This window comes from Hyperoodon ampullatus (assembly GCF_949752795.1).
Source record: "Hyperoodon ampullatus genome assembly, chromosome: 15".
Lineage (NCBI taxonomy): Eukaryota > Metazoa > Chordata > Mammalia > Artiodactyla > Ziphiidae > Hyperoodon > Hyperoodon ampullatus.
The window spans coordinates 63099533-63124740 of NC_136928.1; the positions used below are offsets into that span (position 1 = coordinate 63099533).

At 34.8% G+C, this 25208-nt stretch overlaps 1 protein-coding gene across 1 annotated transcript in view; it reads right to left on the reverse strand.

Moving 5' to 3' along the window:
• Positions 1-25208, reverse strand: part of BIRC6 (baculoviral IAP repeat containing 6) — a gene marked incomplete at both ends in the record, with an annotated part of 232550 nt that overhangs the window by 123452 nt on the left and 83890 nt on the right. The window contains 14 exon segments of the mRNA XM_079721218.1: positions 1344-1499; positions 2125-2308; positions 2899-3114; positions 3952-4083; positions 6960-7087; positions 8499-8636; positions 9379-9512; positions 10029-10248; positions 16640-16986; positions 17334-17542; positions 17878-18092; positions 20359-20458; positions 20697-21020; positions 21844-22031. Coding sequence (XP_079577344.1) covers positions 1344-1499; positions 2125-2308; positions 2899-3114; positions 3952-4083; positions 6960-7087; positions 8499-8636; positions 9379-9512; positions 10029-10248; positions 16640-16986; positions 17334-17542; positions 17878-18092; positions 20359-20458; positions 20697-21020; positions 21844-22031 — 2691 coding nt within the window.

Sequence of the window (25208 nt, forward strand, 5' to 3'; positions counted from 1 at the left end):
AAATTTAACCAATATATTGCTTTTAATTACAGAAAAAGTTAATTTACTTATACATAATATATATTTCTACTGATACAAAAATCTCTAAATTTTTATACCTGACAATTAAGTGTAAGTATGCAAATATATCACCCTATAACACACAATTAAAACACCAGTGCAATAATATGACTTCCTAGGGGAACAGACCGTATGATTAATCCTTGCTGAATCAAGTTACATAAACTTTGTTGTTAAAAATAATCATTAACCATTTCTAGAATGAACAATGTTATTCATTTTATTGCCTCCAATATGTAATTCATTATATTACATGCAGTAGCTAAGGAAATAATACCAGGTATTAAAGTGAAAAGCAAAGATTTCAGTTTTAAGACTGCTATTCACCTTATTTTTCTATCATGAATTGGAAATGATTTTGCTCTCAGATGACTCCAAATTTTTAACTAGGCTTTTATGCCTTACAACTCTTACCTTCCTTCCCTTCCCACCCTCTATTATTCAACATATATTTATAGAATGCCAAGAAAATACTAGCCTGTATTAGGGTCTGAGTATATAAAGATTAATAAAACAAATGTCCACCCTCCAACAAATTAACAGAGGTTCAGAGGTGAGGGTACACTACAGAAATTAAACCAACTACAACATAATAGGTGCTATCAGAGACAATGTAGGAGTTAGGCAGCGCTGTAGGCAGCACCGACGGCAGTCTCCAGCATTGCTGGTGGTAATGGAAAAAGCTTCTTGGAGGAGAGCATGCTTTATGGGAATCTTAGATAAGAAGTTCATCATGCAAACTAGAGAAGAAAGTCTACTCCAGATAAAGGGACTATCAGACAGAAAGGATAAAATCATGAGAGAATCTAAGATTAAGGAATGAAACAGATGAAATGACCACAGCATTGCAAAACAGTCTTCAAAAGTAGGGAGTACACCACAAAGGATTGTACACGCTAAGATACACACTATAGTTTTTGAAAAGGCAGAAAACAAAGAAAGAAAAAAGAAAAAGAGAAGAAGAGCCTTGCTATCTTTACCACTGTGTATCTTTAACTGTTTTCTAGGTTGTAATTCTTTCAACATAGCCAAATAAGACCATATCAATATAACATAGACCATGTGAAAGGATACCATTTTATTTTAATACGCATTCAGAGAATCAAAGCAAAACATACTATCAGGAAAATAACTGATATGGTTACTAAGGCCAAAGGCCTAATATAAAACTTAATTTTATACTTCATTAATATTCTTAATTTTGAAACATGTTTCATTTTTTAAAAAAAGAGCTACGGATATTTTAAGTAAAAATTTAAGTTAAAAAAATTTAAAGAATGTACCTGTTATATCATGTGTCAAAGGTTCATCTATAGTTTCCAGCAACTGAGCTGAAGACTGCTGCAGGGAGTCATCAGAGTCACCAGCTGTTGCACCTACATCATCACTCACTGTTCCTTCCTCCATGGCTTCTGCAGCTACTGGAGCCAGCAATTCTCCTGCAGGTAAGAAGAGCATCCTAACTGCTTTAGTAACTAGTAAACAGACATCCAAAACATAGTTTTTCATCCAGTATTGAGAACAGCATGTGTACTCTACCAACCACAAAATATTCTGAGGCAAATGAGTCCACACCTACCCAAGGAAATGCTAGGGCTCACTGCATTATCTTCAAATGCTAACTAACAGCAAACACAAAATGTGCAATATGAACAAGGAGTTATTATAATCACTTTACACACATTAACTCACTTATTCATCAAAATAACTTCATAAGAAAGATACTTTTATTATCCTTATTTTACAGATGGAAAAACTGAGGAGCAGGGAGTACCTTCCTCAAGTGCACATAAAGAATTAGGAAGCAGCCCACTGCTGGTATTAATAAGGAAACTGACTAGCTCCAATATCCCTGTACTCTGTAACCTAACTCCTCCATAAAAACTTGCATTTATCACAAGTGCCAACATAATTAAACGCAAAAGTAATTCTAAATGGTTGCTACTGCCATAACATGAAAGAGACACTTTATACTTTTGAGGAGCTCACGGTTTCCTTTAAAGATTAGTCAAGCAGCGACAAGCTAATTTTGACATACCTTATTAAAAATAAATCCTAACAAACCTGCTAAAATATCCTGTAGCATACAAGTTAAGGAATACTGAGCCCAAGCACCACCCCAAGATATATCTCCTCTATTGAAGTCAGTTCCAACCAAAAGTAATAGCAGTCTTTCCAGTTGGGGTTCATTCACAATCTCACACAGATGTATAGTTGGCCTCGTGGCATTCGCAATGCGTGCAAGAACCTGTAATACATTTTATAAAATCATACACTTAAATAGCAATTAAATATGTTTTCTCCAAAAATAAAGCATTGAAGTAACTGCTTTCAATGAGATATGCTTTTGATGTCAAAATAATTATTTGACGTAAATGCAAAAGAAATGTAATTTCATGGATCAAATATTAAAATCCAGCTAAAAACCTGAGTTGAATAGTTTAAAATAATTCCCATAAGCAATGAATATGCTACAGGAAAGCTTTCAGGGCATTAATACACCCTTCATTGCTATAATCTGACACTCGTTTGTAGATTTCCTATCCTAATAAATAGACAAAAGGTAGGCTGTAGATAGACATACCCACATTACTTACATTTCAAATCCACATTAATCTAGTTTTAACTAGGTTAAAAATATACATTAGGTCTCCTAAGAAGTGCCAAAATATTTTTAAAACCTTTCAAGGCACATTAAAAAAAAAACTAAACTGCATAAAAGGAAAACCAGTGAAAACACTTTTATTTCTCTTAAAAATCAATTAAAAACTGCATTTTTTCTTATTTCTTTTTCTTACTAAGTCTGTAATTATAAATTATGCCTATTCGTTTACTTACCTTACAAACAAATAATAAGAGATCTGCATGGCATGTAAAATCCATGGAGAGGAGAAAAAGGACAAGTTTCTGGACTACTGAAATACAACGTTCATGGGCCAGGGTAAATGGAAGTGGTTCTATCTCTGGGCTTTCCTTTGTTGTTGTAACTTCTGTGTCTAAATTAGAACGAGACCACTCTGCTGTCCGACGTAATCGAATTAAATCCTTAAAGTGCTGTACACAGAAATTTACAATATTTAAACCATTGTTTATTGAATGAAAATTCTTTGAAAATTCTTTCAGTACAAGTTTATTTGTGAAATGAAAATATTCACTCAGAAAACTTACAACTTCAAAGAACAAAATTTTTAGGCAAACCATAAGCTTCAAAAAGTAAGATTATTAAAAACTATACTGACCAATATACCTCATGTCCTATTTTAAAGTAAGGTATCAGATACATAACAGAATTTCAGAAAGGTGAAATTCTATAGAAAGGCTACATCAGGTCAAATCTAACATCTTAAATAAATATTACCAAAACATCCTAAATATAATCATAAAAGGTGAATGGTAAAGAAACCTATATATACTAAGTACAGAGTATTAATTCATTTCAAACTCTGATGGAGTAACTGTAATTTCATATTTATAGAAACAATATGTAAACTTGGTTGCTACATATAAATGTTATCCCCCAAATTTAAAAAAATATATCATTATTTTTAAAAATCTTATTTATAAATCGTTGAACTTAATATTCACTTAGAAAGGACACATTAGGAAAACCATATATTTCCTGAGTCCTTTTATCTTCAATTTACTGGAACACAATCCACTTTAAAGGAAACACACTAGAAAAATACTTTAAGCCCACATTAATCATATATTTACTTGAGTTAAAAGCTACCTTTCCCAAAAAAGGTACATAGAATAGATTTTTGTTGATAAGCAGAATAACATAAAGTTTCCTGATCGTTACTAAAAATACTTAACTATTCAAGTAACTTAAAATACTAAAAGGGAGAGTGACTTTTCTAAGATAATTACATTAAAAAGTAAAGATCATACCTTTGAGGTAGCCTGCTTTAATTTGGCTTGCTCTACCAGAAGTTTATATGATGATCCTTTGTTGCTTTGTATTTTTTCTTTTTCCATCTGTTCCACCAAAGCCTTCTGTTTTGCTTTTAGTAAGTTAAGTTGCTTAAAAAAAAAAAAGTTAATCTTATAGTTAACAGTGTTAAAAACAACAAAGTAAATTATTATACTCCTCAGAATCCATACATCAAACTAATGGAATAAGTAATTCTCTGAAAAATCTAGTTTAAACTATGTTGCTGATTTTTTAAAAATCACTTCCAAATTCCAAATAAAAGATCTCCCCGTGTTGTAATTAAGAAGTAATCAATTTCTTACCCATGGGAGAAGGGAAATAACTGAAATACTTTTTTATGTAAGCCACTAATGAGATTGACTGATGGAGTATTTTTTAAACAGAGGAAAAGAATTATTTTTAAATACATGGGGAAAATACTTTTATTGTACAATATTCTTATCTTGGCTTTTATGGGAATCTCCTTCAAAAGTAGAACATTTTTTGGTATGTCTACGTTTTTTATTAATTAAAAAGTTTATTGCAGTAACTGTAAATTCACATGCAGTTGTAAAAAAATAATGCAGAGATCTCTCGTACACTTTACCCAATTTGTTGGTTCAGGTATCCACCACTACAGTTAACACTGTACACCATCACCATCACCACAAGGTTTCCTCATGTTGTCCTCTTATGCTGCCCACCCTCCTCCTTCCTATCCTATCTGCCCCATCCCTACCCCTGGCAACCACTAGTAGGTTGAAATGAACAAATCGGCCAACAAGGAGAAAAAAATTTCTGCCTAGAAAGACCTTGAAAATCTGCTGAATGACAAAACCACTTTGCCATATATCCATTATGCAGAACATTACTCTAAACAGAAAGTCACTAGAACATTATAGCCATAATTATAAATGCACAGTTTAGTTAAGAACTTAATCTACCTTTTCAAGGAATATTTCCTGCATTTCTACTGTTGCTACATATTTTTGTTATCAGCAAGAAAAAGAACTAACATTATATTATAAATAAATATCCATTTGGCTGTTATCTCCATATATGAAGAAAAATGTATCATAAATTAAAACCAGCATGCACATGTATTAAATAATCAATACATGGTATGTGAATGTGAGAAGAACAAATCAGTATTTTCAGAAAATTGTTCCAAAAGTTCTACAATTAACATATACAACAACTGCAATCGAGAAAAAATATAATCTTTATTTTGAAACAACCATAATCTTAATCAACAATTTATATTGCTGTACAAAGATATTTTTTCCCTAACTATCTGAGAATAAGTTGGCAACCTGATGACCAATCACCCCTGAATACTTTAATGTGTATTTCCTAGAAACAAGACCCTTCTCCTACAAACCATAATACAACCACTAAATTCAAAGAAGTAACATCCATGCACTGCTAACAACTAACTATTCCTCAGACCCCACTTTTAAGTTTTGCTAACTGTCCCAAAAATGTCCTTTATAATAAAGCATAAAATAGTAAAATACTGCTAAGAAAAATCCACTGGATCATTCTCTAGGTTTGTTTTCCATCTTCATATCCTAAAGTAAATACAGCAAATATAATCATTAAGTGCTCGATAAATTTTAGCTGAAATTGAAATTTTAGCTGATTATTAGTAGCACCTAAAATTAGTTAGGAGTCTCAAATGGAAAAAGGAGTTGAGGGAAAAGCTTCATATCATTTTTCTTGCAAAAGGCCAATAGTTGCTCATAGTTGAAAAATTCAGTAGTAAAACTAAATAATTTATTGCTGAGTTCATGGTTTTTAAAAAGCCCAAAAGCTTTCAGATCTTAAAGGCTTTCTTATAAAATCTCATTTCATCTTAAATCAATTATACAAATATTTTTAGATGACACACTAGGCTCTATACCGAGTATCAAAGATATAGTATATATTTCTGTATATACTGTAAGACAAAGAGGAAGACACGTTTTAAAATATAATTAAAATAAAGAACTGGCTCATAAGAATCTGACATCAGCTATAAACTCAGGTTAATAAAATAAAAGAATCCCAACAAAAAAGTATGATAAATATAATGAAAGGAAAAACATAGGGTACGTGGGGAACATATTTTATGGGATAATAACTGAGAAACCAGGGAAAACGTCTTTGAGGAAGTGAATGTGAACTAACATCTGAAAAATAAGTTAGATTATCTCAGCAAAACAGTAAATGCAGTAGTTGTTGGGAAGGAGGGGAGGGATGGGGGATAAGCACATACTAAAATCCTGGATGAAAAAACTGGTGTAGGTGGTCCAGGAACCCACATTCAATATGGCTAGACCAAAATTCAAACCTGAAAGTTAGATGTGCGGATGACAGATATACTAAAGCTATGTTAAGGAGTTTGACCGTCATCCAAAGTTCAACTGGAAACCACTAATAATTTAGAGAAGGAGTGATATGATTAGGTTTGTATCTAAAAGAACTCTGTAGGGGCAGCATGAAAAATGGATTGGATTGAGAAAGAACAAAGGCAGATAGGCCTTCCGACCAGGCAAATGACGGCTGCACTTAGAATGGTAGCAATAGACATGTGAAGAGGCAGACAGTTTTTTTGTTTTTTGATGTGTACCATTTTTAAAGTCTTTATTGAATTTGTTACAGTATTGCTTCTGCTTTTTTATGTTTTGGTTTTTTGGCCGTGAGGCATGTGGGATCTTAGCTCCCAGGGATTAAACCCACACCCCCTGTATTGGAAGGCGAAGTCTTAACCACTGGACCGCCAGGGATGTCCCTACAGTTTAAAGGACATTACCCAAAATCTGTAAACTACATGTTGTTGCCATCTTACAAATAAGAAAACTCAGACTCAAAAGGGTCAAATAATTTCCCTAAATTAACTGGTTCATTAAATATCATACCTAAGGTCTGATGGCAAGTCTATCTCATGCAATGTCTCAAACATTAAAACAAATCAAACAAACAAACAAAAAATACTGAAAATTACCTGTTTATGATGAACTAGCTGCTTTCTTATTTTTCTGGAATATAATCTATCAAGGCTACTGCTGCCTTTGGAAGACCTATGTATGTTCTGGGTGTGCAGATTATTATTAATAAAACTCCACTGGTTACCTACAGGGCAAGGAAAAGTTGTATTAATAATTCTGTTAAATGAGATGTTAAAGTACTATTGACACCCAGAAAACATAAAGTGATAAATGTGTCAATAACGACAAAGCAATTTTTTAAAAAATTAAGGAAACCATCGTAAAGAAATTGCTAAGAACATCTGACGACCTTAGAAAAGTTAACCTAGATCCTAAATGACTTTAAGACCACAGTTCTCTCTGCCTCCAATCCCTTCAATAACAGCCAACTTTCTCCACAACTGTTTAAAATTGATCTCTGTACACCACAACTTTGATAATGTCGCTCAACTGTAACAACAACAAAATGCTCACTATTGCCTATTTCGAACTCATATGGCTTTTGTGCAGGGACCCAAAAAAAGGGATACTCAATAATCTGACTTAATGACTGCAAAAATAAAGTTGGATAGTTCAGAAACCATGCTGTGCAGCTCTACTTATTCTCATTTTGGAATGTGTCCAGATTATTCCTTGTCACTCTGCTCAGTTCAGGCTTAATCCCACACTTTAACCATCCTCAATGATTTTTTCATGTCTGCTTAACCTAATGACATCTTTTTCTGTTCTCTATTATCCTTTTGTCGAGTCAATTCAAATTCTTCAAGCCCTAAAAAAATGTCTTCTACTAATGTATTTCCATAATACATGAATACTGTAAATAAAAACTAAGTCCTCCCATACCATCTGTTACATTCCAACTTTAAGGTAGTTGTATTTAATTGTGTCTTAATTCTACATCCTATAACTGAGACATAAAGCATTTGTTAAAAAAATTTCCTGTACATGAAAAGAATTCCCCACCCTATTCTCAAACATAATGTGTACCATAAACAACTGATTTATTGGGCTGGCCAAAAAGTTCATTCAGGTTTTTCTGTAACATCTTATACCTATAAAACATCTCAAGTGATCTTTTTTTAATATTATAATCCTAATATTGTATAAAATTCTAAGTTTTAAGGCACTTACTATCTGTATTTACATATTAGATGTAGCTACTTCATAAAGTCTTGTTAACTTGGAAGAGGAGAAGAAAACAATTTGTCTTGCACTTTGTCTTTCATTTTAAAAAGTTCTGTGCTTTAAGCTTACGGAGAAAGATTACAACTCGCAAAAATCTGAGAATTTCTATATCTAAGCATAAAAGTCATTTGTAGTTAATTAGTAGAAACATTTTATAATAGTAAATGGAATGATATACTAAACTAAATACAATAACTCTTCACAGATTTCCTTTTTATAAACTTCACCTAAATGTATGTTATTCCTGGTAAAGTTAATTGATATTTTACATAAATTACATACAGCTGGAATCTCCAGGCCAATGCCAGTTCTGGAAAAACTGGGTAGTCACTCAAAATCCCCACCAACAGATGATTATAAACTTCTGATACCTGTCATAAACCTCTCCCTGTCTTTACCATTCAAAGGTTTCTTTGCAGCTGCTGCTTCATCTTCTACAGTTGCCACATAATCCAGCAACCTGGACACCAGCATAACAACCCAACTGATCATGGGAATATCTAGTACTCCTGTATAGAAATGTGAGGAGAAAAAATAATCAGGTGATTCTAAGAATCCTAATGAAGTCTGATAAAATAATTATAAAATTAGGACATTTTATAAATCCAAAATACACCATATAATTACGAACACTAATATTTATTTATAGTAAGCCTCAAAACTGAAACCTATGGCCAAAAATGAAGTACACATCAAATCAAATGGAAGACTTCACAAATGCTTCTTGGTACAAAAATAGATTCATAAGTGTAGCTTCAATCTAACAGGTAATAACTTATAAACTAGAAAACAAGGTATAAGAAGATATTCTTAGACTTACAGATGACTGAAATTTAAAAAGTCTCTCAAGTTATAATTCATCCAGTTTTAAACTATGCTCTAAAGTTTTTATTCCAATAACAATTTTCTTGCTCAAATGAAGCTCATTATCCATGATCAGAACAGCAATGCTATCTTAAAGCTTAAACACAAGAGTTTGATTTTATCTATGATAGTATAAAAACAACATACCCACACCAATTCCCAAGTTCAAAATTCACATAAAGAAAAGGTAACATATTTTTAAAAAGCAGTAACCATATGGCAGTCAATCACATGAAGGCTGGTCATTCTAAAAAGTCTACATCATAAAAATATTAAACTGTGCAGCAAAATGAATAGTAAAATAAATATTTCAGACTAGTCATTTTATAAAAGCAGTATTTACAGGAATCTTACGTTTTTACTAAAGATCACTAATTTAAATAATACCTTCTGTCCTCCTATGCATGGGTAACTGTGGCTGAAGAGGTGACAATAAATTATCCAACAGATTAAGTAAGCTTTCTAATACTCCACTATTACTAAGTGATCTCTGACCAATGCAGGAAAGTAACATGAAGACCCTAAAAAAAAAAAAAGATACAAATAAAACAGCCAATATAAATCAATTTAAGTGTTCATCTTAAAAATAATTCACTTTGTAATCTAAGAGAGTAATGATAGAATATCTGGTTATTAGTAAGGTTTATATCTGGAAGTATAATGTTAAAATTAGCTCTTCTTCAGCTACTGCTTATATTTTCTAATTTTATCTACAAGAAATCAAGTAAAGAGAACTGTATAATAGACTCAAAAATATACATTTGACACATAAAGTAACATGATCTGATAGGAAATATTTGTAAACACAGATCTATAAACTCCACAGATTCAGTTAGGAAACTGAAGAATACAGTCCAGTTACATCATGTAGAATCTTCTTCAATATGCCCTTCACTGGGCATTCCTCAAACTGTGAAAAGACATGCTTTAGTTCATTTCTCCACACTCAGTATCCACATACACAAGATTTCCAAATCTGAACACTGCGGGAAGCATAAATCACTAATAACAAATTACTCCAATATTTTTTGACTTACCTATCCTGTGGAAAGATGAGAAGCTGCTCTGAATTGTACAGTTCCTGAAGAACATTAGAAAGAAACTGGCCCCACCATCTTTCACCACCACAGAGTTGAACCAGTAGAAGGCCAGTATGTAACCGTATCTTTGGGGTTCCACTGATGCACAGGTGTTTAAAAAGCTCTTCACAGGCCTGGGCATGGAATGTACTCTGCAAAACTGCAGGAACAGAGTGTCCTATTACAAGAAAGAAAACAGTAAAATTTCCTATTTAAGAGTATGCTGTAGTATCAAAATCAGCATCCCTAAATAGGCTTTCTTCTTTCCCAGCAAATTTTTGGTCTATTTATTTTCCTATTCATTTATTTATTCCTTATATGTAGAATATTAACTGTCAAATACTTGGAGAAAAGAAGAATTAGCAATTATATCAATTATATTTCTTTTCTGTGGAATTCGGTGTATCAGATGGCTGTGTGTGTGCGCGCGCACATTACATCATATATAATAATCAAAAATAGCTCCTGGTTAGAAAATGACAGTTCTGTATTAGATTAGCAATTTATTAACACTTTTCACTGTTGCGCTTTCAAACATTATTTATTATTTTGCTAGTAACACAATGATGTGACACATCAATAGCAGAAACTCAAGAAAAATATAATCAAAAATCTATTTAAGAGATAGCCTCATCCACCAGAGAGCAGATAGCAGAAGCAAGAAGAACTATAATCCTGCAGCCTGTGGCACAAAAACCACATTCACAGAAACAGAGACAAGATGAAAGAGCAGAGGGCTACGTCCCAGATGAAGGAACAAGATAAAACCTCAGAAAAACAAGTAAATGAAAATAGGCAACCTTCCAGAAAAAGAATTCAGAATAATGATAGTAAAGATGATCCAGGATCTCGGAAAAAGAATGGAGGCAAAGATCGAGATGATGCAAGAAATGTTTAACAAAGACCTAGAAGAATTAAAGAACAAACAAACAGAGATGAACAATACAATAACTGAAATGAAAACTATACTAGAAGGAATCAACAGCAGAATAACTGAGGCAGAAGAATGGATAAGTGACCTGGAAGACAGAATGGTGGAATTCACTGCTGCAGAACAGAATAAAGAAAAAAGAATGAAAAGAAATGAAGACAGCCTAAGAGACCTCTGGGACAACATTAAACACAACAACATTCACATTATAGGGGTCCCAGAAGGAGAAGAGAGAGAGAAAGGACCCGAGAAAATATTTGAAGAGATTGTAGTTGAAAACTTCCCTAACATGGGAAAGGAAATAGCCACCCAAGTCCAGGAAGCACAGCGAGTCCCATAAAGGATAAACCCAAGGAGAAACACGCCGAGACACATAGTAATCAACTGGCAAAAATTAAAAACAAAGAAAAATTATTAAAAGCAGCAAGGGAAAAACGACAAATAACACACAAGGGAACTCCTATAAGGTTAACAGCTGATTTCTCAGCAGAAACTCTACAAGCCAGAAGGGAGTGGCATGATATACCTAAAGTGATGAAAGGGAAGAACCTACAACCAAGATTACTCTACCCAGCAAGGATCTCATTCAGATTGCATGGAGAAATCAAAAGCTTTACAGACAAGCAAAAGCTAAGAAAATTCAGCACCAGCAAACCAGCTCTACAACAAACACTAAAAGAACTTCTCTATGTAGGAAACACAAGAGAAGAAAAGGACCTACAAAAAACAAACCCAAAACAATTAAGAAAATGGTCACAGGAACATACATATCGATAATTACCTTAAACGTGAATGGATTAAATGCTCCAACCAAAAGACACAGGCTTGCTGAATGGATATAAAAACAAGACCCTCCGGGAGGATCCCACATGCCACAGAGTGGCTGGGCCCGTGAGCCATGGCTGCTGAGCCTGCGCATCTGGAGCCTGTGCTCCGCAGCGGGAGAGGCTGCAGCGGTGAAAGGCCCGTGTACTGGAAAAAAAAAAAAAAAAAACAAGACCCATACATATACTGTCTACGAGAGACACACTTCAAACCTATGGACACATTCAGACTGAAAGTGAGGGGATGGAAAAAGATATTCCATGCAAATGGAAATCAAAAGAAAGCTGGAGTAGCAATACTCATTATCAGATAAAATAGACTTTAAAATAAAGAATGTTACAAGAGACAAGGAAGGACACTACATAATGATCAAGGGATCAATCCAAGAAGAAGATATAACAATTATAAATATATATGCACCCAACATAGGAGCACCTCAATACATAAGGCAACTGCTAACAGCTATAAAAGAGAAAATCGACAGTAACACAATAATAGTGGGGGACTTTAACACCTCACTTACACCTATGGACAGATCATCCAAAATGAAAATAAATAAGGAAACAGAAGCTTTAAATGACACAATAGACCAGATAGATTTAATTGATATTTATAGGACATTCAATCCAAAAATAGCAGATTACACTTTCTTCTCAAGTGCGCATGGAACATTCTTCAGGATAGATCACACCGTGGGTCACAAATCAAGCCTCAGTAAATTTAAGAAAATTGAAATCATATCAAGAATCTTTTCTGACCACAACGCTATGAGATTACAAATGAATTACAAGGAGAAAAACATAAAAAACACAAATACATGGACACTAAACAATATGTTACTAAATAACCAAGAGATCACTGAGGAAATAAAAAAATACCTAGAGACAAATGACAATGAAAACACAATGATCCAAAACCTATGGGATGCAGCAAAAGCAGTTCTAAGAGGGAAGTTTACAGCTGTACAAGCCTACCTCAGGAAACAGAAAAATCTCAAATTAACAATCTAACCTTACACCTAAAGGAACTAGAGAAAGAAGAACAAACAAAACCCAAAGTTAGCAGAAGGAAAGAAATCATAAAGATCAGAGCAGAAGTAAATGAAATAGAAACAAAGAAAATAATAGCAAAGATCAATAAACTAAAAGCTGGGTCTTTGAGGAGATAAAAATATTGATAAACCATAAACCAGACTCATCAAGAAAAAGAAGGATAGGACTCAAATAAATAAAATTACAAATGAAAAAGGAGAAGTTACAACAGACACCGCAGAAATACAAAGCATCCTAAGAGACTACTACAAGCAACTCTATGCCAATAAAATGGACAACCTGGAAGAAATGGACAAATTCTTAGAAAGGTATAACCTTCCAAGACTGAACCAGGAAGAAATAGAAAATATGAACAGACCAATCACAAGTAATGAAATTGAAACTGTGATTAAAAGTCTTCCAACAAACAAAAGTCCAGGACCAGATGGCTTCACAGGTGAATTCTATCAAACATTTAGAGAAGCGCTAACACCCATCCTTCTCAAACTCTTCCACAAATTGCAGAGGAAGGAACACTCCCAAACTCATTCTATGAGGCCACCATCATCCTGATACCAAAACCAGACAAAGATACTATAAAAATAAGAGAAAATTACAGACCAATATCACTGACGAATATAACTGAAAAACTCCTCAGCAAAATACTAGCAACAGAATCAAACAACACATTAAAAGGACCATACACCATGATCAAGTCGGTTTTAACCCAAGGATGCAAGGATTCTTCAATATACACAAATCAATTAATGTGATACACCATATTAACAAATTGAAGAATAAAAACCATAGGATCATCTGAAGAGATGCAGAAAAACTTTTGACAAAATTCAACACCCATATATAACAAAAACTCTCCAGAAAGTGGGCATATAGGGAACCTACCTCAACATAATCAAGGCCATATATGACAAACCCACAGCAAACATCATTCTCAATGGTGAAAGACTGAAAACATTTCCTCTAAGATCAGGAACAAGACAAGGATGTCCACTCTCGCCACTATCATTCAACATAGTTTTGGAAGTCCTAGCCACGGCAACCAGAGAAGAAAAAAAAATTAAAGGAATACAAATTGGAAAAGAAGAAGTTAAACTGTCACTGTTTGCAGATGACATGATATTATACATAGAGAATCTTAAAGATGCCACCAGAAAACTACTAGAGCTAATCAATGAATTTGGTAATGTTGCAGGATACAAAATTAATGCACAGAAATCTCTTGCATTCCTATACACTGATGAAAAATCTGAAAGAGAAATTAAGGAAACACTCCCATTTACCACTGCAACAAAAAGAATAAAATACTTAGGAATAAACCTACTTAGGGAGACAAAAGACCTGTATGCAGAAAACTATAAGACACTGATTAAAGAAATTAAAGATGATACCAACAGATGGAGAGATATACCATGTTCTTGGATTGGAAGAATCAATATTGTGAAAATGACTATACTACCCAAAGCAATCTACAGATTCAATACAATCCCTATCAAATTACCAATGGCATTTTTTACGGAACTAGAACAAAAAATCTTAAAATTTGTAGGGAGACACAAAAGACCCCGAACAGCCAAAGCAGTCTTGAGGGAAAAAACCAGAGCTGGACGAATCAGACTCCCTGACTTCAGACTATACTATCAAGCTACAGTAATCAAGACAATATAGTACTGGCACAAAAACAGAAACAGAGATCAATGGAACAAGATAGAAAGCCCAGAGGTAAACCCATGCACCTATGGTCAACTAATCTATGACAAAGGAGGCAAGGATATACAATGAGAAAAGACAGTCTCTTCAATAAGTGGTGCTGGGAACACTGGACAGCTACATGTAAAAGAATGAAATTAGAACACTCTCTAACACCATACACAAAAATAAACTCTAAATGGATTAGAGACCTAAATGTAAGACCAGACACTATGAAACTCTTACAGGAAAACATAGGAAGAACACTCTTTGACATAAATCACAGCAAGATATTTTTTGATCCACCTCCTAAAGTAATGGAAATAAAAACAAAAATAAACAAATGGGACCTAATGAAACTTCAAAGCTTTTGCACAGCAAAGGAAACCATAAACAAGACGAAAAGGCAACCCTCAGAATGGGAGAAAATATTTGCAAACGTATCAACAGACAAAGGATTAATCTCCAAAATATACAAACAGCTCATGCAGCTCAATATTATAAAAACAAACAACCCAATCAAAAAATGGGCAGAAGACCTAAATAGACATTTCTCCAAAGAAGACATACACATGGCCAAGAAGCACATGAAAAGCTGCTCAGCATCACTAATTATTAGAGAAATGCAAATCAAAACTACAATGAGGTATCACCTCACACCAGTTAGAATGGACATCATCAGAAAATCTACACACAACAAATGCTGGAGAGGGTGTGGAGAAAAGGGAACCCTCTTGCACTGTTGGTGGGAATGTAAATTGATACAGCCACTATGGAGAACAGTATTGAGGTTCCTTAAAAAACTAAAAATAGGGCTTCCCTGGTGGCACAGTGGTTGAGAGTCCACCTGCCGATGCAGGGGAAATGGGTTCGTGCCCCGGTCCGGGAGGATCCCACATGCCGCAGAGCGGCTGGGCCCATGAGCCATGGCCGCTGAGCCTGCGTGTCCAGAGCCTGTGCTCCGCAATGGGAGAGGCCACAGCAGTAAGAGGCCCGCGTACCGCAAAAAAAAAAAAAGGCTGGAGTCTTTTTGGATGAACCTAAAATTTCTCTAAAAAATTAAGTTAAGGGACTTTCCTGGTGGTGCAGTGGTTGGGACTCTGTGCTCCCAATTCCGGAGGTCCGGGTTCGATCCCTGGTCAGGGAACTAGATCCCACATGCATGCTGAGACTGATGAGCCCGCGAGCTACAACTAGGGAGCCTGCCTGCTGCAACTGGGACCCGGCAAAACCAAATAAAATAAATATTTTTAAAAATTTTAAGTTAAAAAAAAACAAAACCTGAAGTCCAGAGGTCCAGAAACAGGTGAGCCAATGGTAGCAAAAAAAAAAAAAAACTAAAAATAGAATTACCATATGATCTAGCAATCCCAGTACTGGGCATATACCCAGAGAAAACTATAATTCAAAAAGACACATGCACCCCAATGTTCACTGCAGCACTATTTACAATAGCCAGGTCATGGAAGCAACCTAAATGCCCATCGACAGACAAATGGATAAAGAAGATGTGGTACATATATACAATGGAATATTCCTCAGCCATAAAAAGGAACGAAATTTGGTCATTTGTAGAGACGTGGATGGATCTAGAGACTGTCATACAGAGTGAAGTCAGTCAGAAAGAGAATAACAAGTATCGTATATTTATGCATATATGTGGAACCCAGAAAAATCGTACAGATTAATCAGTTTGCAGGGGAGAAATAGAGACACAGATGTAGAGAACAAATGTATGGACACCAAGGAGGGAAAGAGGCTGGGGGGGTGGGGGGGGTGGGATGAATTGGGACATTGGGATTGACATACATACACTGATGTGTATAAAATGGATAACTAATAAGAACTTGCTGTATAAAAACATAAAGTAAAATTCAAAAATTAAAAAAAAAATCTATTTAAGAAAAACAAAAATAAGGGAAAAAAATGAATTAACCTAAAAACACATTACAGAAATACATCAGAAAGGATACCAAAATAAACAGAACCCAGGAGATATTAATACAACAAAACATGCAACAAAATCACATCAAATATATTTCCGGCCTTTTTAAGTACTTAAGTCAAATACAAACCATTGGAAGAGTGAAGAAGGCTGAGCAAAGTGTCCAATAAATATCTGATGATAGTACGTAACTGCTCTGTGGAAGATGTCTGAATTAAATCTTTTGGGTCTGAAGTTTCATTCAACATCTTCCTACTTGCTCCAAGAGCTACTCTGAGCCTCTGCACTGCATTATGAGCCAAATTTAGTTGAAGCTGTAGCTGAATACAGTCCTGATAGGCAGAAAAGACTCTGCTATCCTCCTCGACGGCCTTGTCTGGCTTTCGCAAAAAGTACTGTGCATTGTTAGCACTGTTGAGAGGAGGAAGATCAATACTTTGCAAAAGAGTTTCTAGTCGATGACAAGCCAAGTTATACCTGTAAGTAAAAAATAAACGAACAAAATAATTCCTGCAATGTTCTCTTTGACATACATGTACGAATACACACTAAAATTAAATCTCTAAAACAAGTTAACACACAACCATTAAAAAGAATTAATCAATTGGTCAATTAATCAATTGGTAAGTATTAAAAAAATAGAACCAATTATTTAATCACAATATATTAATGCATTAAACATTATTATAACATGCTAGTGTCCTACCGCCTTTTGCTCTTTTCTATACACTTATGAAAAGTCATTTCTTGACAAGTATGTGGGAGACATTATAGAAAATATAAGGTTTCAATAACACTAAAATATATTGCAATTTTCTACTAACCTGCACTGTATATCCTCCTGTAGAGCAACCATCATTGTTAAATGCTGGTCAATTTCTGGTTGGTTTGCAGATTCTCCCTCTCCCCTCAGAGGATCATGCATTAATTTCAGTTCACTCTCCCAAGGCAAGATATAGGTATGACCATAGTAAAATCCTAATGGAATTTTAGCTCTGGCATTTGTACTTCCATAGCGTCCAATGACAGTGATCTGAAATGAAAACTTATAAATATACATAACCACCCATCTACCACAATAAAAATCTGAGTCATGTATTTTAAAAGATAATTATATTATAAATTATAAAAAGATACTTTCATTTTTATTTTTTAATTGAAGTATAGTTGAATTACAATGTTGTGTTAATTTCTGCTGTACAGCAAAGTGATTCAGTTATACATAATTTTTCCATTATGGTTTACCACAGGATATTGAATATGGTTCCCTGCGCTATAAGGATACTTTTAAATTATATGTCTGAATATTTTTCATAACTTATCAGAAACATGGAAAGCATATCAATTCATTTTCTTGAAGTTCTTTACCTTCATGAATCTACACACTGGAGGTGGTATCAAATCATGAAGAATTAGTGAATGGGTGCTTATATCTGTTGCCACTACCAATCGCCTCCCATCAACCTCTTCTCCTAATGTCCAAATGTCAATTGACAAGGAGGCCAAGTCTCCACAAGTGGGTATCAATACGTCTGTCAACAGTATTGGTCTACCAAAATCCAAGGTCACAAATCTCCTTGCTCCTATGAGAGATAGAGAGCAACAGCTGACACAAATACCATGTATCAATTAACCAAAAGACACATTCTGAAACAATCTGGAACATTCATCTTAAAATATGAAATCAACTTACTAAACTACAAACAAGAAGAAATGCTAATAATTCTCATTCAAAAACTGTCTAAAACTTCAATTTATATTAGTTTGAACCCCAAGATTTAAGTAAAAAATATACAAGAATAAGTTTGTTACTATGAAGGCAATCAACTGTACATATAAGCTTATTTTAAAACTTTACAGCAAAAAAAGGTAAATCAGCAAAAATATAGATTAATTCAATGAAGTACCTATCGGTTCTTCTTTCAGTCATTTGGTCTTTTTTTCTTTTAATTTCACAACTAAATGTATTTATTACTCATACCAAATTTTATTATTTGATTTTGGTTTTCTTAAGCCTTATTTAACATCTTTTGGAGTTGCATCTTACATTGGGGTTAAGATGTAAAGGACAAGCGTAAGGCTGAAATCACATGTGGTCATTACTACCACACTAAAAAATCTCTGAGGAAGGTCCTCCAATGGAGACAGATAAAACTTATCTCAAACAATGCTTCCCTCCCATACTGACACATCACTGTCTCTTCAGCTCAGTACCAAATGAAGTAGAAGGCTTAGTCTTAAGGGCCTCACTAAAGAGACAGTATGTCTTTTATGTGTAAGCTCATATATTAACAAAAGAATGATCTGAGAGAACCAGAGGAGCAGATTTGCATCTCTCAACTCACACACATTTCAGGAATAAGCTCAATTAGGGAAACAGCAGGCATTAATAAAATCCTACTTATTGTTCTTCTTTATTGTGTTAGGGGCAGATAGTAACCTTACCAGTTACATTTTACAGTGAAGGAACCCAACTAAGTTTAACTTGTGGGACTAGTGCCATCTCCATAGAGCCATTTTAAGGAAAACAAGGCAGTATTTTCCTAAACAGAAAGACTACTGAACAAAAAACATAATTCTCCCCCCTTTAGGGGGCTTACGTGCCACAGTCGAGTCCACAGATAGAAAACCAAATCATAGTGTAAACAACTGCTCACATTTCATAAAGACTGGACAACAACGAATTTCACTCTATATGCCATGAACACTAATTATTGTTACCAATGAATGATTAGTTGGGCAGAAAACAGCATGTAACACTTTATTTTTTTAAAACTCTCTCTTCCAAAGAGGAAAAAACCCACTGCAATAAAGCAAATATGGTTCAACTCTTCATATGATGAAAAGTGATACAGTATGCACTATATTCATGTGAATTCCTCCTATAAAACACACCTAAGGACTTTGTCAAATTCTGCTGCTGTTCAAGCCTAGAAATAACATTTGGTAGGATAATAAGGCAAATATTGCCTACAATGTATTTAGTAAACATGCTCTAATTAAAAGCACCTATCCTGATCATAGGTCTCTAGCATATAAGCATGGTATAAGCCTAAGTAAAATATGAACTATCCAGAGACCATGAAATGTTAGTAATCCTACTCAGTTATTTTAATTAGCAGTAATTCTGTCAGCTATTCTCAAAAAATGGTTCCAACATTAGAATGCTAGTCTTAATGAATACTTCTTTAAGCATAATTTTTAGTGTAATGGTAATTGAGCAGCTATAATAAAGACAGATATTTATGTCAACCATAGTTCAACAGATGAGATTCTTTTTTAATTAATTAATTAATTTTTGACTGCGTTAGGTCTTCGTTGCTGTGTGTGGGCTTTTCTCTAGCTGCGGTGAGCGGGGGCTACTCTTCGTTGCGGTGCGCGGGCTTCTCATTGCAGTGGCTTCTCTTGTTGCAAAGCATGGGCTCTAGGCGAGCAGGCTTCAACAGTTGTGGCTCGCGGGCCCTAGAGCACAAGCTCAGTAGTTGTGGTGCACAGGCTTAGCTGCTCCGCGGCATGTGGGATCTTCCCAGACCAGGGCTTGAACCTGTGTCTCCTGCATTGGCAGGCGGATTCTCAACCACTGCACCAGCAGGGAAGCCCCAGGTGAGATTCTTATACAGATGAAACCCACTGTTTGGATAGAATTAATGAAACCACTGAGCAGCACTCTTCCATCCAACTTGGTAAGTACACAGCTTGAGCCTTATGTAATACTTGTTCTTGGTAAAAAGCACTTTCCCAAGAGCAGATGTGATTTATTTGCACAAGAAAATCAAACTACAAAATATTAAGTCTTCAAAGGGCCAGCAGACAAGGCAAAAAAAATATTTTAAGAAAATCAAAGATTACCTGAATGCATTCGTTCTATAATAATGGACTGGTGAGGTGGAGGCTGAAGAAAATGTGAAGCATGAGAAATTGCAAGGGCTAGACCAGAGCCAAGTGGATTCTAGAAAAGAAAAAAGTATAACTCTATATTGATATCACTCTTGCTCTATAAAAACTAATAACCATAATATAAAGTTAACAAGTCCCACTTCCTGATGTATATTCTGTAACATTAAATAAAATAATCTAATTTGATATAACAAGTTAACATAATAAAACTTTGCTTTCTCAAGTTAGCGTATACATCAAAATATTTTTAAATGTCTAAGCGAACACCTATTTAAAATATAGTAATTTACCATTCTGGACTTGTTGGAATTTTTGTTATGTGCAGCAAGATTGACTGTAGGGGGATCAATAACTGAGCCTGGGAAAAGCTGTGCAAGTTCGGCATTAATCACAACGGAAACTGCTTCATTGGGTGGGGTGAGTGGTGGAGTCATAAAAAGTGGTGTTGTTTTTGGAGTGGGTGGAATAACATCAGATGGATGAATGAAGAATCCAGGGGCTGCCACTGGGTTGGAAGGCACAGAGTTGTGAACAGGACCTACTGCTGATGCTGCTGATGCTGCTGCAGCTGCTGCAGCTGTTGTCTGATGTAACTTGGCTTCCAGCTTTGCTTTCTGTAAAAGAAGTAAAAGCAACAAATATAGACTAATCCTGCCTATCTAAATTGTGGGGAATACTACGTGGATATATATTGTGAAAATAAACATGATTAACTGGACCCTAGTTCAATAAAAATGAAATTAAGTAAAAAAAGGACTCAACATGAATGGAGTACTTCTATGCTATATATGTGTGTGTGTGTGTGTGTGTGTGTGTGTGTGTATAATACACACACACACACACATACTTCCTTAAATATTTGATATAAACTTTCCTGAGTATTTGGGAAATAGGAATTTCTCAAAGCAAAGGCAGAAAGGAACCAGAACAATTAAATGTAAATAAGGAAACAAAGTTCTCCTCAAAACAAAATATTAACAGGAAATGGATTCTCATGTTGCCTAACCTGATACAATTTGTCACCTGGAATTGTATGAAGTTTCCAAACGTCTGCTATTATTACTAAATTTTAATTCACATTAATTTAATTGGTCTTTAAAATGTTGTTTTAGGTTTTTCAATCCATTAAAATAGTAACTTTTAACTCTTATGTTTGACCAAGAGTGTTTATAAACAGAGTAAAGAATGGAACTTACTTAAAGACTGCACAGTAAATATCAATTATATTCCCCCAGATATGTATCAAAGAAAATGCATTTATATAAGTTTTAAAAAGTTAAGTATATCACAAAGATGTTACCTCAATTTTTGTAGAAAATGATTAGCTCAGATCGGTCAACCTAATTTCCTTTACAAAAATAATGGTCATTTTTACAGTATTTTTTCAGCTTTTGAAGTTTAGAGACAGCATGAACAAAGAGCCAAATAGTCTCCAACCTGTTGCTGAAGCTTCAAAAGCTGCTGCTGTTTCTCTTGCAGCACCTGTAGCTGTTGCTCGGCTGAAGCCATTGCATGAGAGAGAGACTGCAAAGCTACCTGGGCTGCTGAACTCAGGGCTGTCGAAGCTTCCCCAACTGTCCCAGATGATAGTCCACCTACTGCAGGGGTAACCCCGAAGGAACTCACTGGCATAAGATAAGGGGGGAAAAAAAACAGGATGAAGAAAAGGTTCACAGAGAAACACAGACAAAGTATATACTACTTTCACACTAAAACTACAGTTAATTTTACTTTAAAAAATAAGACTCTTTAGAGGAAATCTTAATGGTAAAAGTATATCGATAATAATAGTATTCAAGTATAAGGATCCAGGAATGACTTTTTTTTTTTTTTTTTTTTGTGGTACGCGGGCCTCTCTGCTGCGGCCTCTCCCGTTGCGGAGCACAGGCTCCGGACGCGCAGGCTCAGCAGCCATGGCTCACAGGCCCAGCCGCTCTGCGGCATGTGGGATCCTCCCGGGCCGGGGCACGAACCCGTGTCCCCTGCATCGGCAGGTGGACTCTCAACCACTGCGCCACCAGGGAAGCCCCCAGGAATGACTTTTGATCAAAGAAAAATTAGTATGCTTTTGAGATTAAAAATATTGTCAGCATGGAAGAAATTTCATTTAATATGGCTAAACTCTTACGCAATTTGGGCATAAGAAACAGGCTGAGTTTCCTTTACTAAGTTTCTTACAGCAACACCACCTTCTTCTCCCTCCCCTAAAAACCTCAAACAACTTTCAATTACAAGAACATCATTTAACAAGACTGACGACACCTATTTCCTCATTTAAAGCATAGCCTGGAAAGAGAATCTTGCCCACAAATATGCAAAGCAATGTTTCCTACCATATGCTCCTCAGAACACTAAGAAGAAGAGAAGCATGTCAGATGCACAGTCAAATAAGTCTGGCACATACTGCTTACCCATGAACATTACCATCATTACAGTTCTCTGAAATCGCACAAAGTTAAAATTTTTTTACTCCCCTTTTCAATGTTATTTAAATATACAGCATAAAAGAACTTTTTTCCCATTATATATTTACCAGTATCTGTGTAAAACATTTTGGAAAAAGCTGAAATAAAAACTTAATTTCATAAACTCACACAATTAATCTTCGACAAAGGAGGCAAGAACATACAATGGAGAAAAGACAGTCTCTTCAGCAAGTGGTGCTGGGAAAGCTGGACAGCCCCATGTAAATCAATGAAGTTAGAACACACCCTCACACCATACACAAAAATAAACTCAAAATGGCTGAAAGACTTAAATATAAGACATGACACCATAAAACTCCCAGAGGAGATCACAGGCAAAACATTCTCTGACATAAATTGTACCAATGTCTCCCAAGGCAATAGAAATAAAAGCAAAAATAAACAAATGGGACGTAATCAAACTTATAGGCTTTTGCACAGCAAAGGAAACCATAAACAAAACAAAAAAAAAACCTATAAGAAAATATTTGCAAACGATGTGATAAACAAGGGCTTAATTTCCAAAATATACGAACAGCTCATACAATTCAATAACAAAAAAACAAACAACCCAATCAAAAAATGGGCAGAAGACCTAAACAGACATTTCTCCAAGAAGACATACAGATGGCCAATAGGCACAAGAAAAGATGTTCAACATCACTAATAATTAGAGAAATGCAAAACAAAACTACAGTGAGGTACCACCTCACACCGGTCAAAATGGCCATCGTTAAAAAGTCTACAAATAACAAACGCTGGAGAGGGTGTGGAGAAAAGGGAACCCTCCTACTCCTACACTGTAGGTGGGAATGTGAATTGGTGCAGCCACTAGGGAAAACAGTACGTAGGTTCCTTAAAAAACTAAAAATAAAATTGCCATATGATTCGGCAATCCCACTCCTGGACATACACCCAGAGAAAACTCTAATTTGAAAAGATACGTGCACCTCAATGTTCATGGCTGCGCTATTTACAATAGCCAAGACATGGAAGCAACCTAAATGTCCATCAACAGATGAATGGATAAAGAAGATGTGGTACATATATACAATGGAATACTACTCATCCATGAAAAAGAATGAAATAATGCCATATGCAGCAACATGGATGGACCTGGAGATTATTATACTAAGTGAAGTAAGAGAAAGACTTACTTATATTAAGGAAAGATAACTGCTACAATAATAACAAATGTTTAGAATGTATTACCTACTACCTTACACTGGTTTTAGTTAATTACTACATTCAACAAATGAACCCTGAAGGGCAGGTAGTATGATTCTGGTCTTTAGTTGATTAAGTAAAGAATGGCTCAGAGAAGTTACCCTGTAGAGTTACCTAATGGTAGAACTAGGGTTAGAACCAAGGGCTGTGTGAAATCAAACCTAACATGAGGCATAGTGCTAAGTATGGAACTTACATCAACTCATTTAGTCTTTGCAATGGCACTTGAGTAGGTAATAAGTTATCTCATTTTACAGATAATGTATCTAAAATTGAGGGAACTATATGGCAGAAACTAACACAACATTTTAAATCAACTATACTCCAATAAAAATAAAAATAAATAAAATAAAATTGAGAGAAGTAATTTGCTCATAAATACCTGAAAAGGGGAGAAAAAAGGTAATCTGACAGCCTATCTTAACATCTAACAATGACTATATTATGCCAGAATTCAAATAAACTGTTTTTAAAAACTAAGCTATAATCACAAGATTGAAATAACAACAAAACTGTGCATAGCCTCTTAACAATTAAAAATTTCCTCAACTTAAAAAAAAAAACATGATCATTACAGTGTAGCCATCATACACCTCATTTAACTTGCACAAATTCAACTATATAAGCTTGGACAAAGAAAAAGCAATCATAACTCATATAAGTTGTGTGCTGTAAAATGAAATCCATTTGCTCCATCAAGCGTTCCACCAAAGCAACAGCAGTTCATTCCAACTCTAGAGGGAAAATTATTAGACTTACTAAGGCATTTATGTTGTACTTGTACTTTGGGGTAATTTAAGTGATTTTTCAATATTAACCATGTGTATTTTAGCCCTTTACTGATTTTAAAAATCTAATGCCCAAATAACATTTAAAGGAAAATGAGCTAAGTCACAAGAAACACATAAGAGACATAAACAACCCAAGAAAAATAAGTCATCCTGCTACTACAAAACTAATTTTTAAATCTTTTGCACAGTCTGAGCTTTCAATATCATTTTCTATTTTTATACTAAGAGCCTCTAAAACTAGATATAAAAAAAAAGAGGTGAGAACAAGACAAAGATGACTACTATCACCATTTCTATTCAGTATAAATGCAGGAAGTCC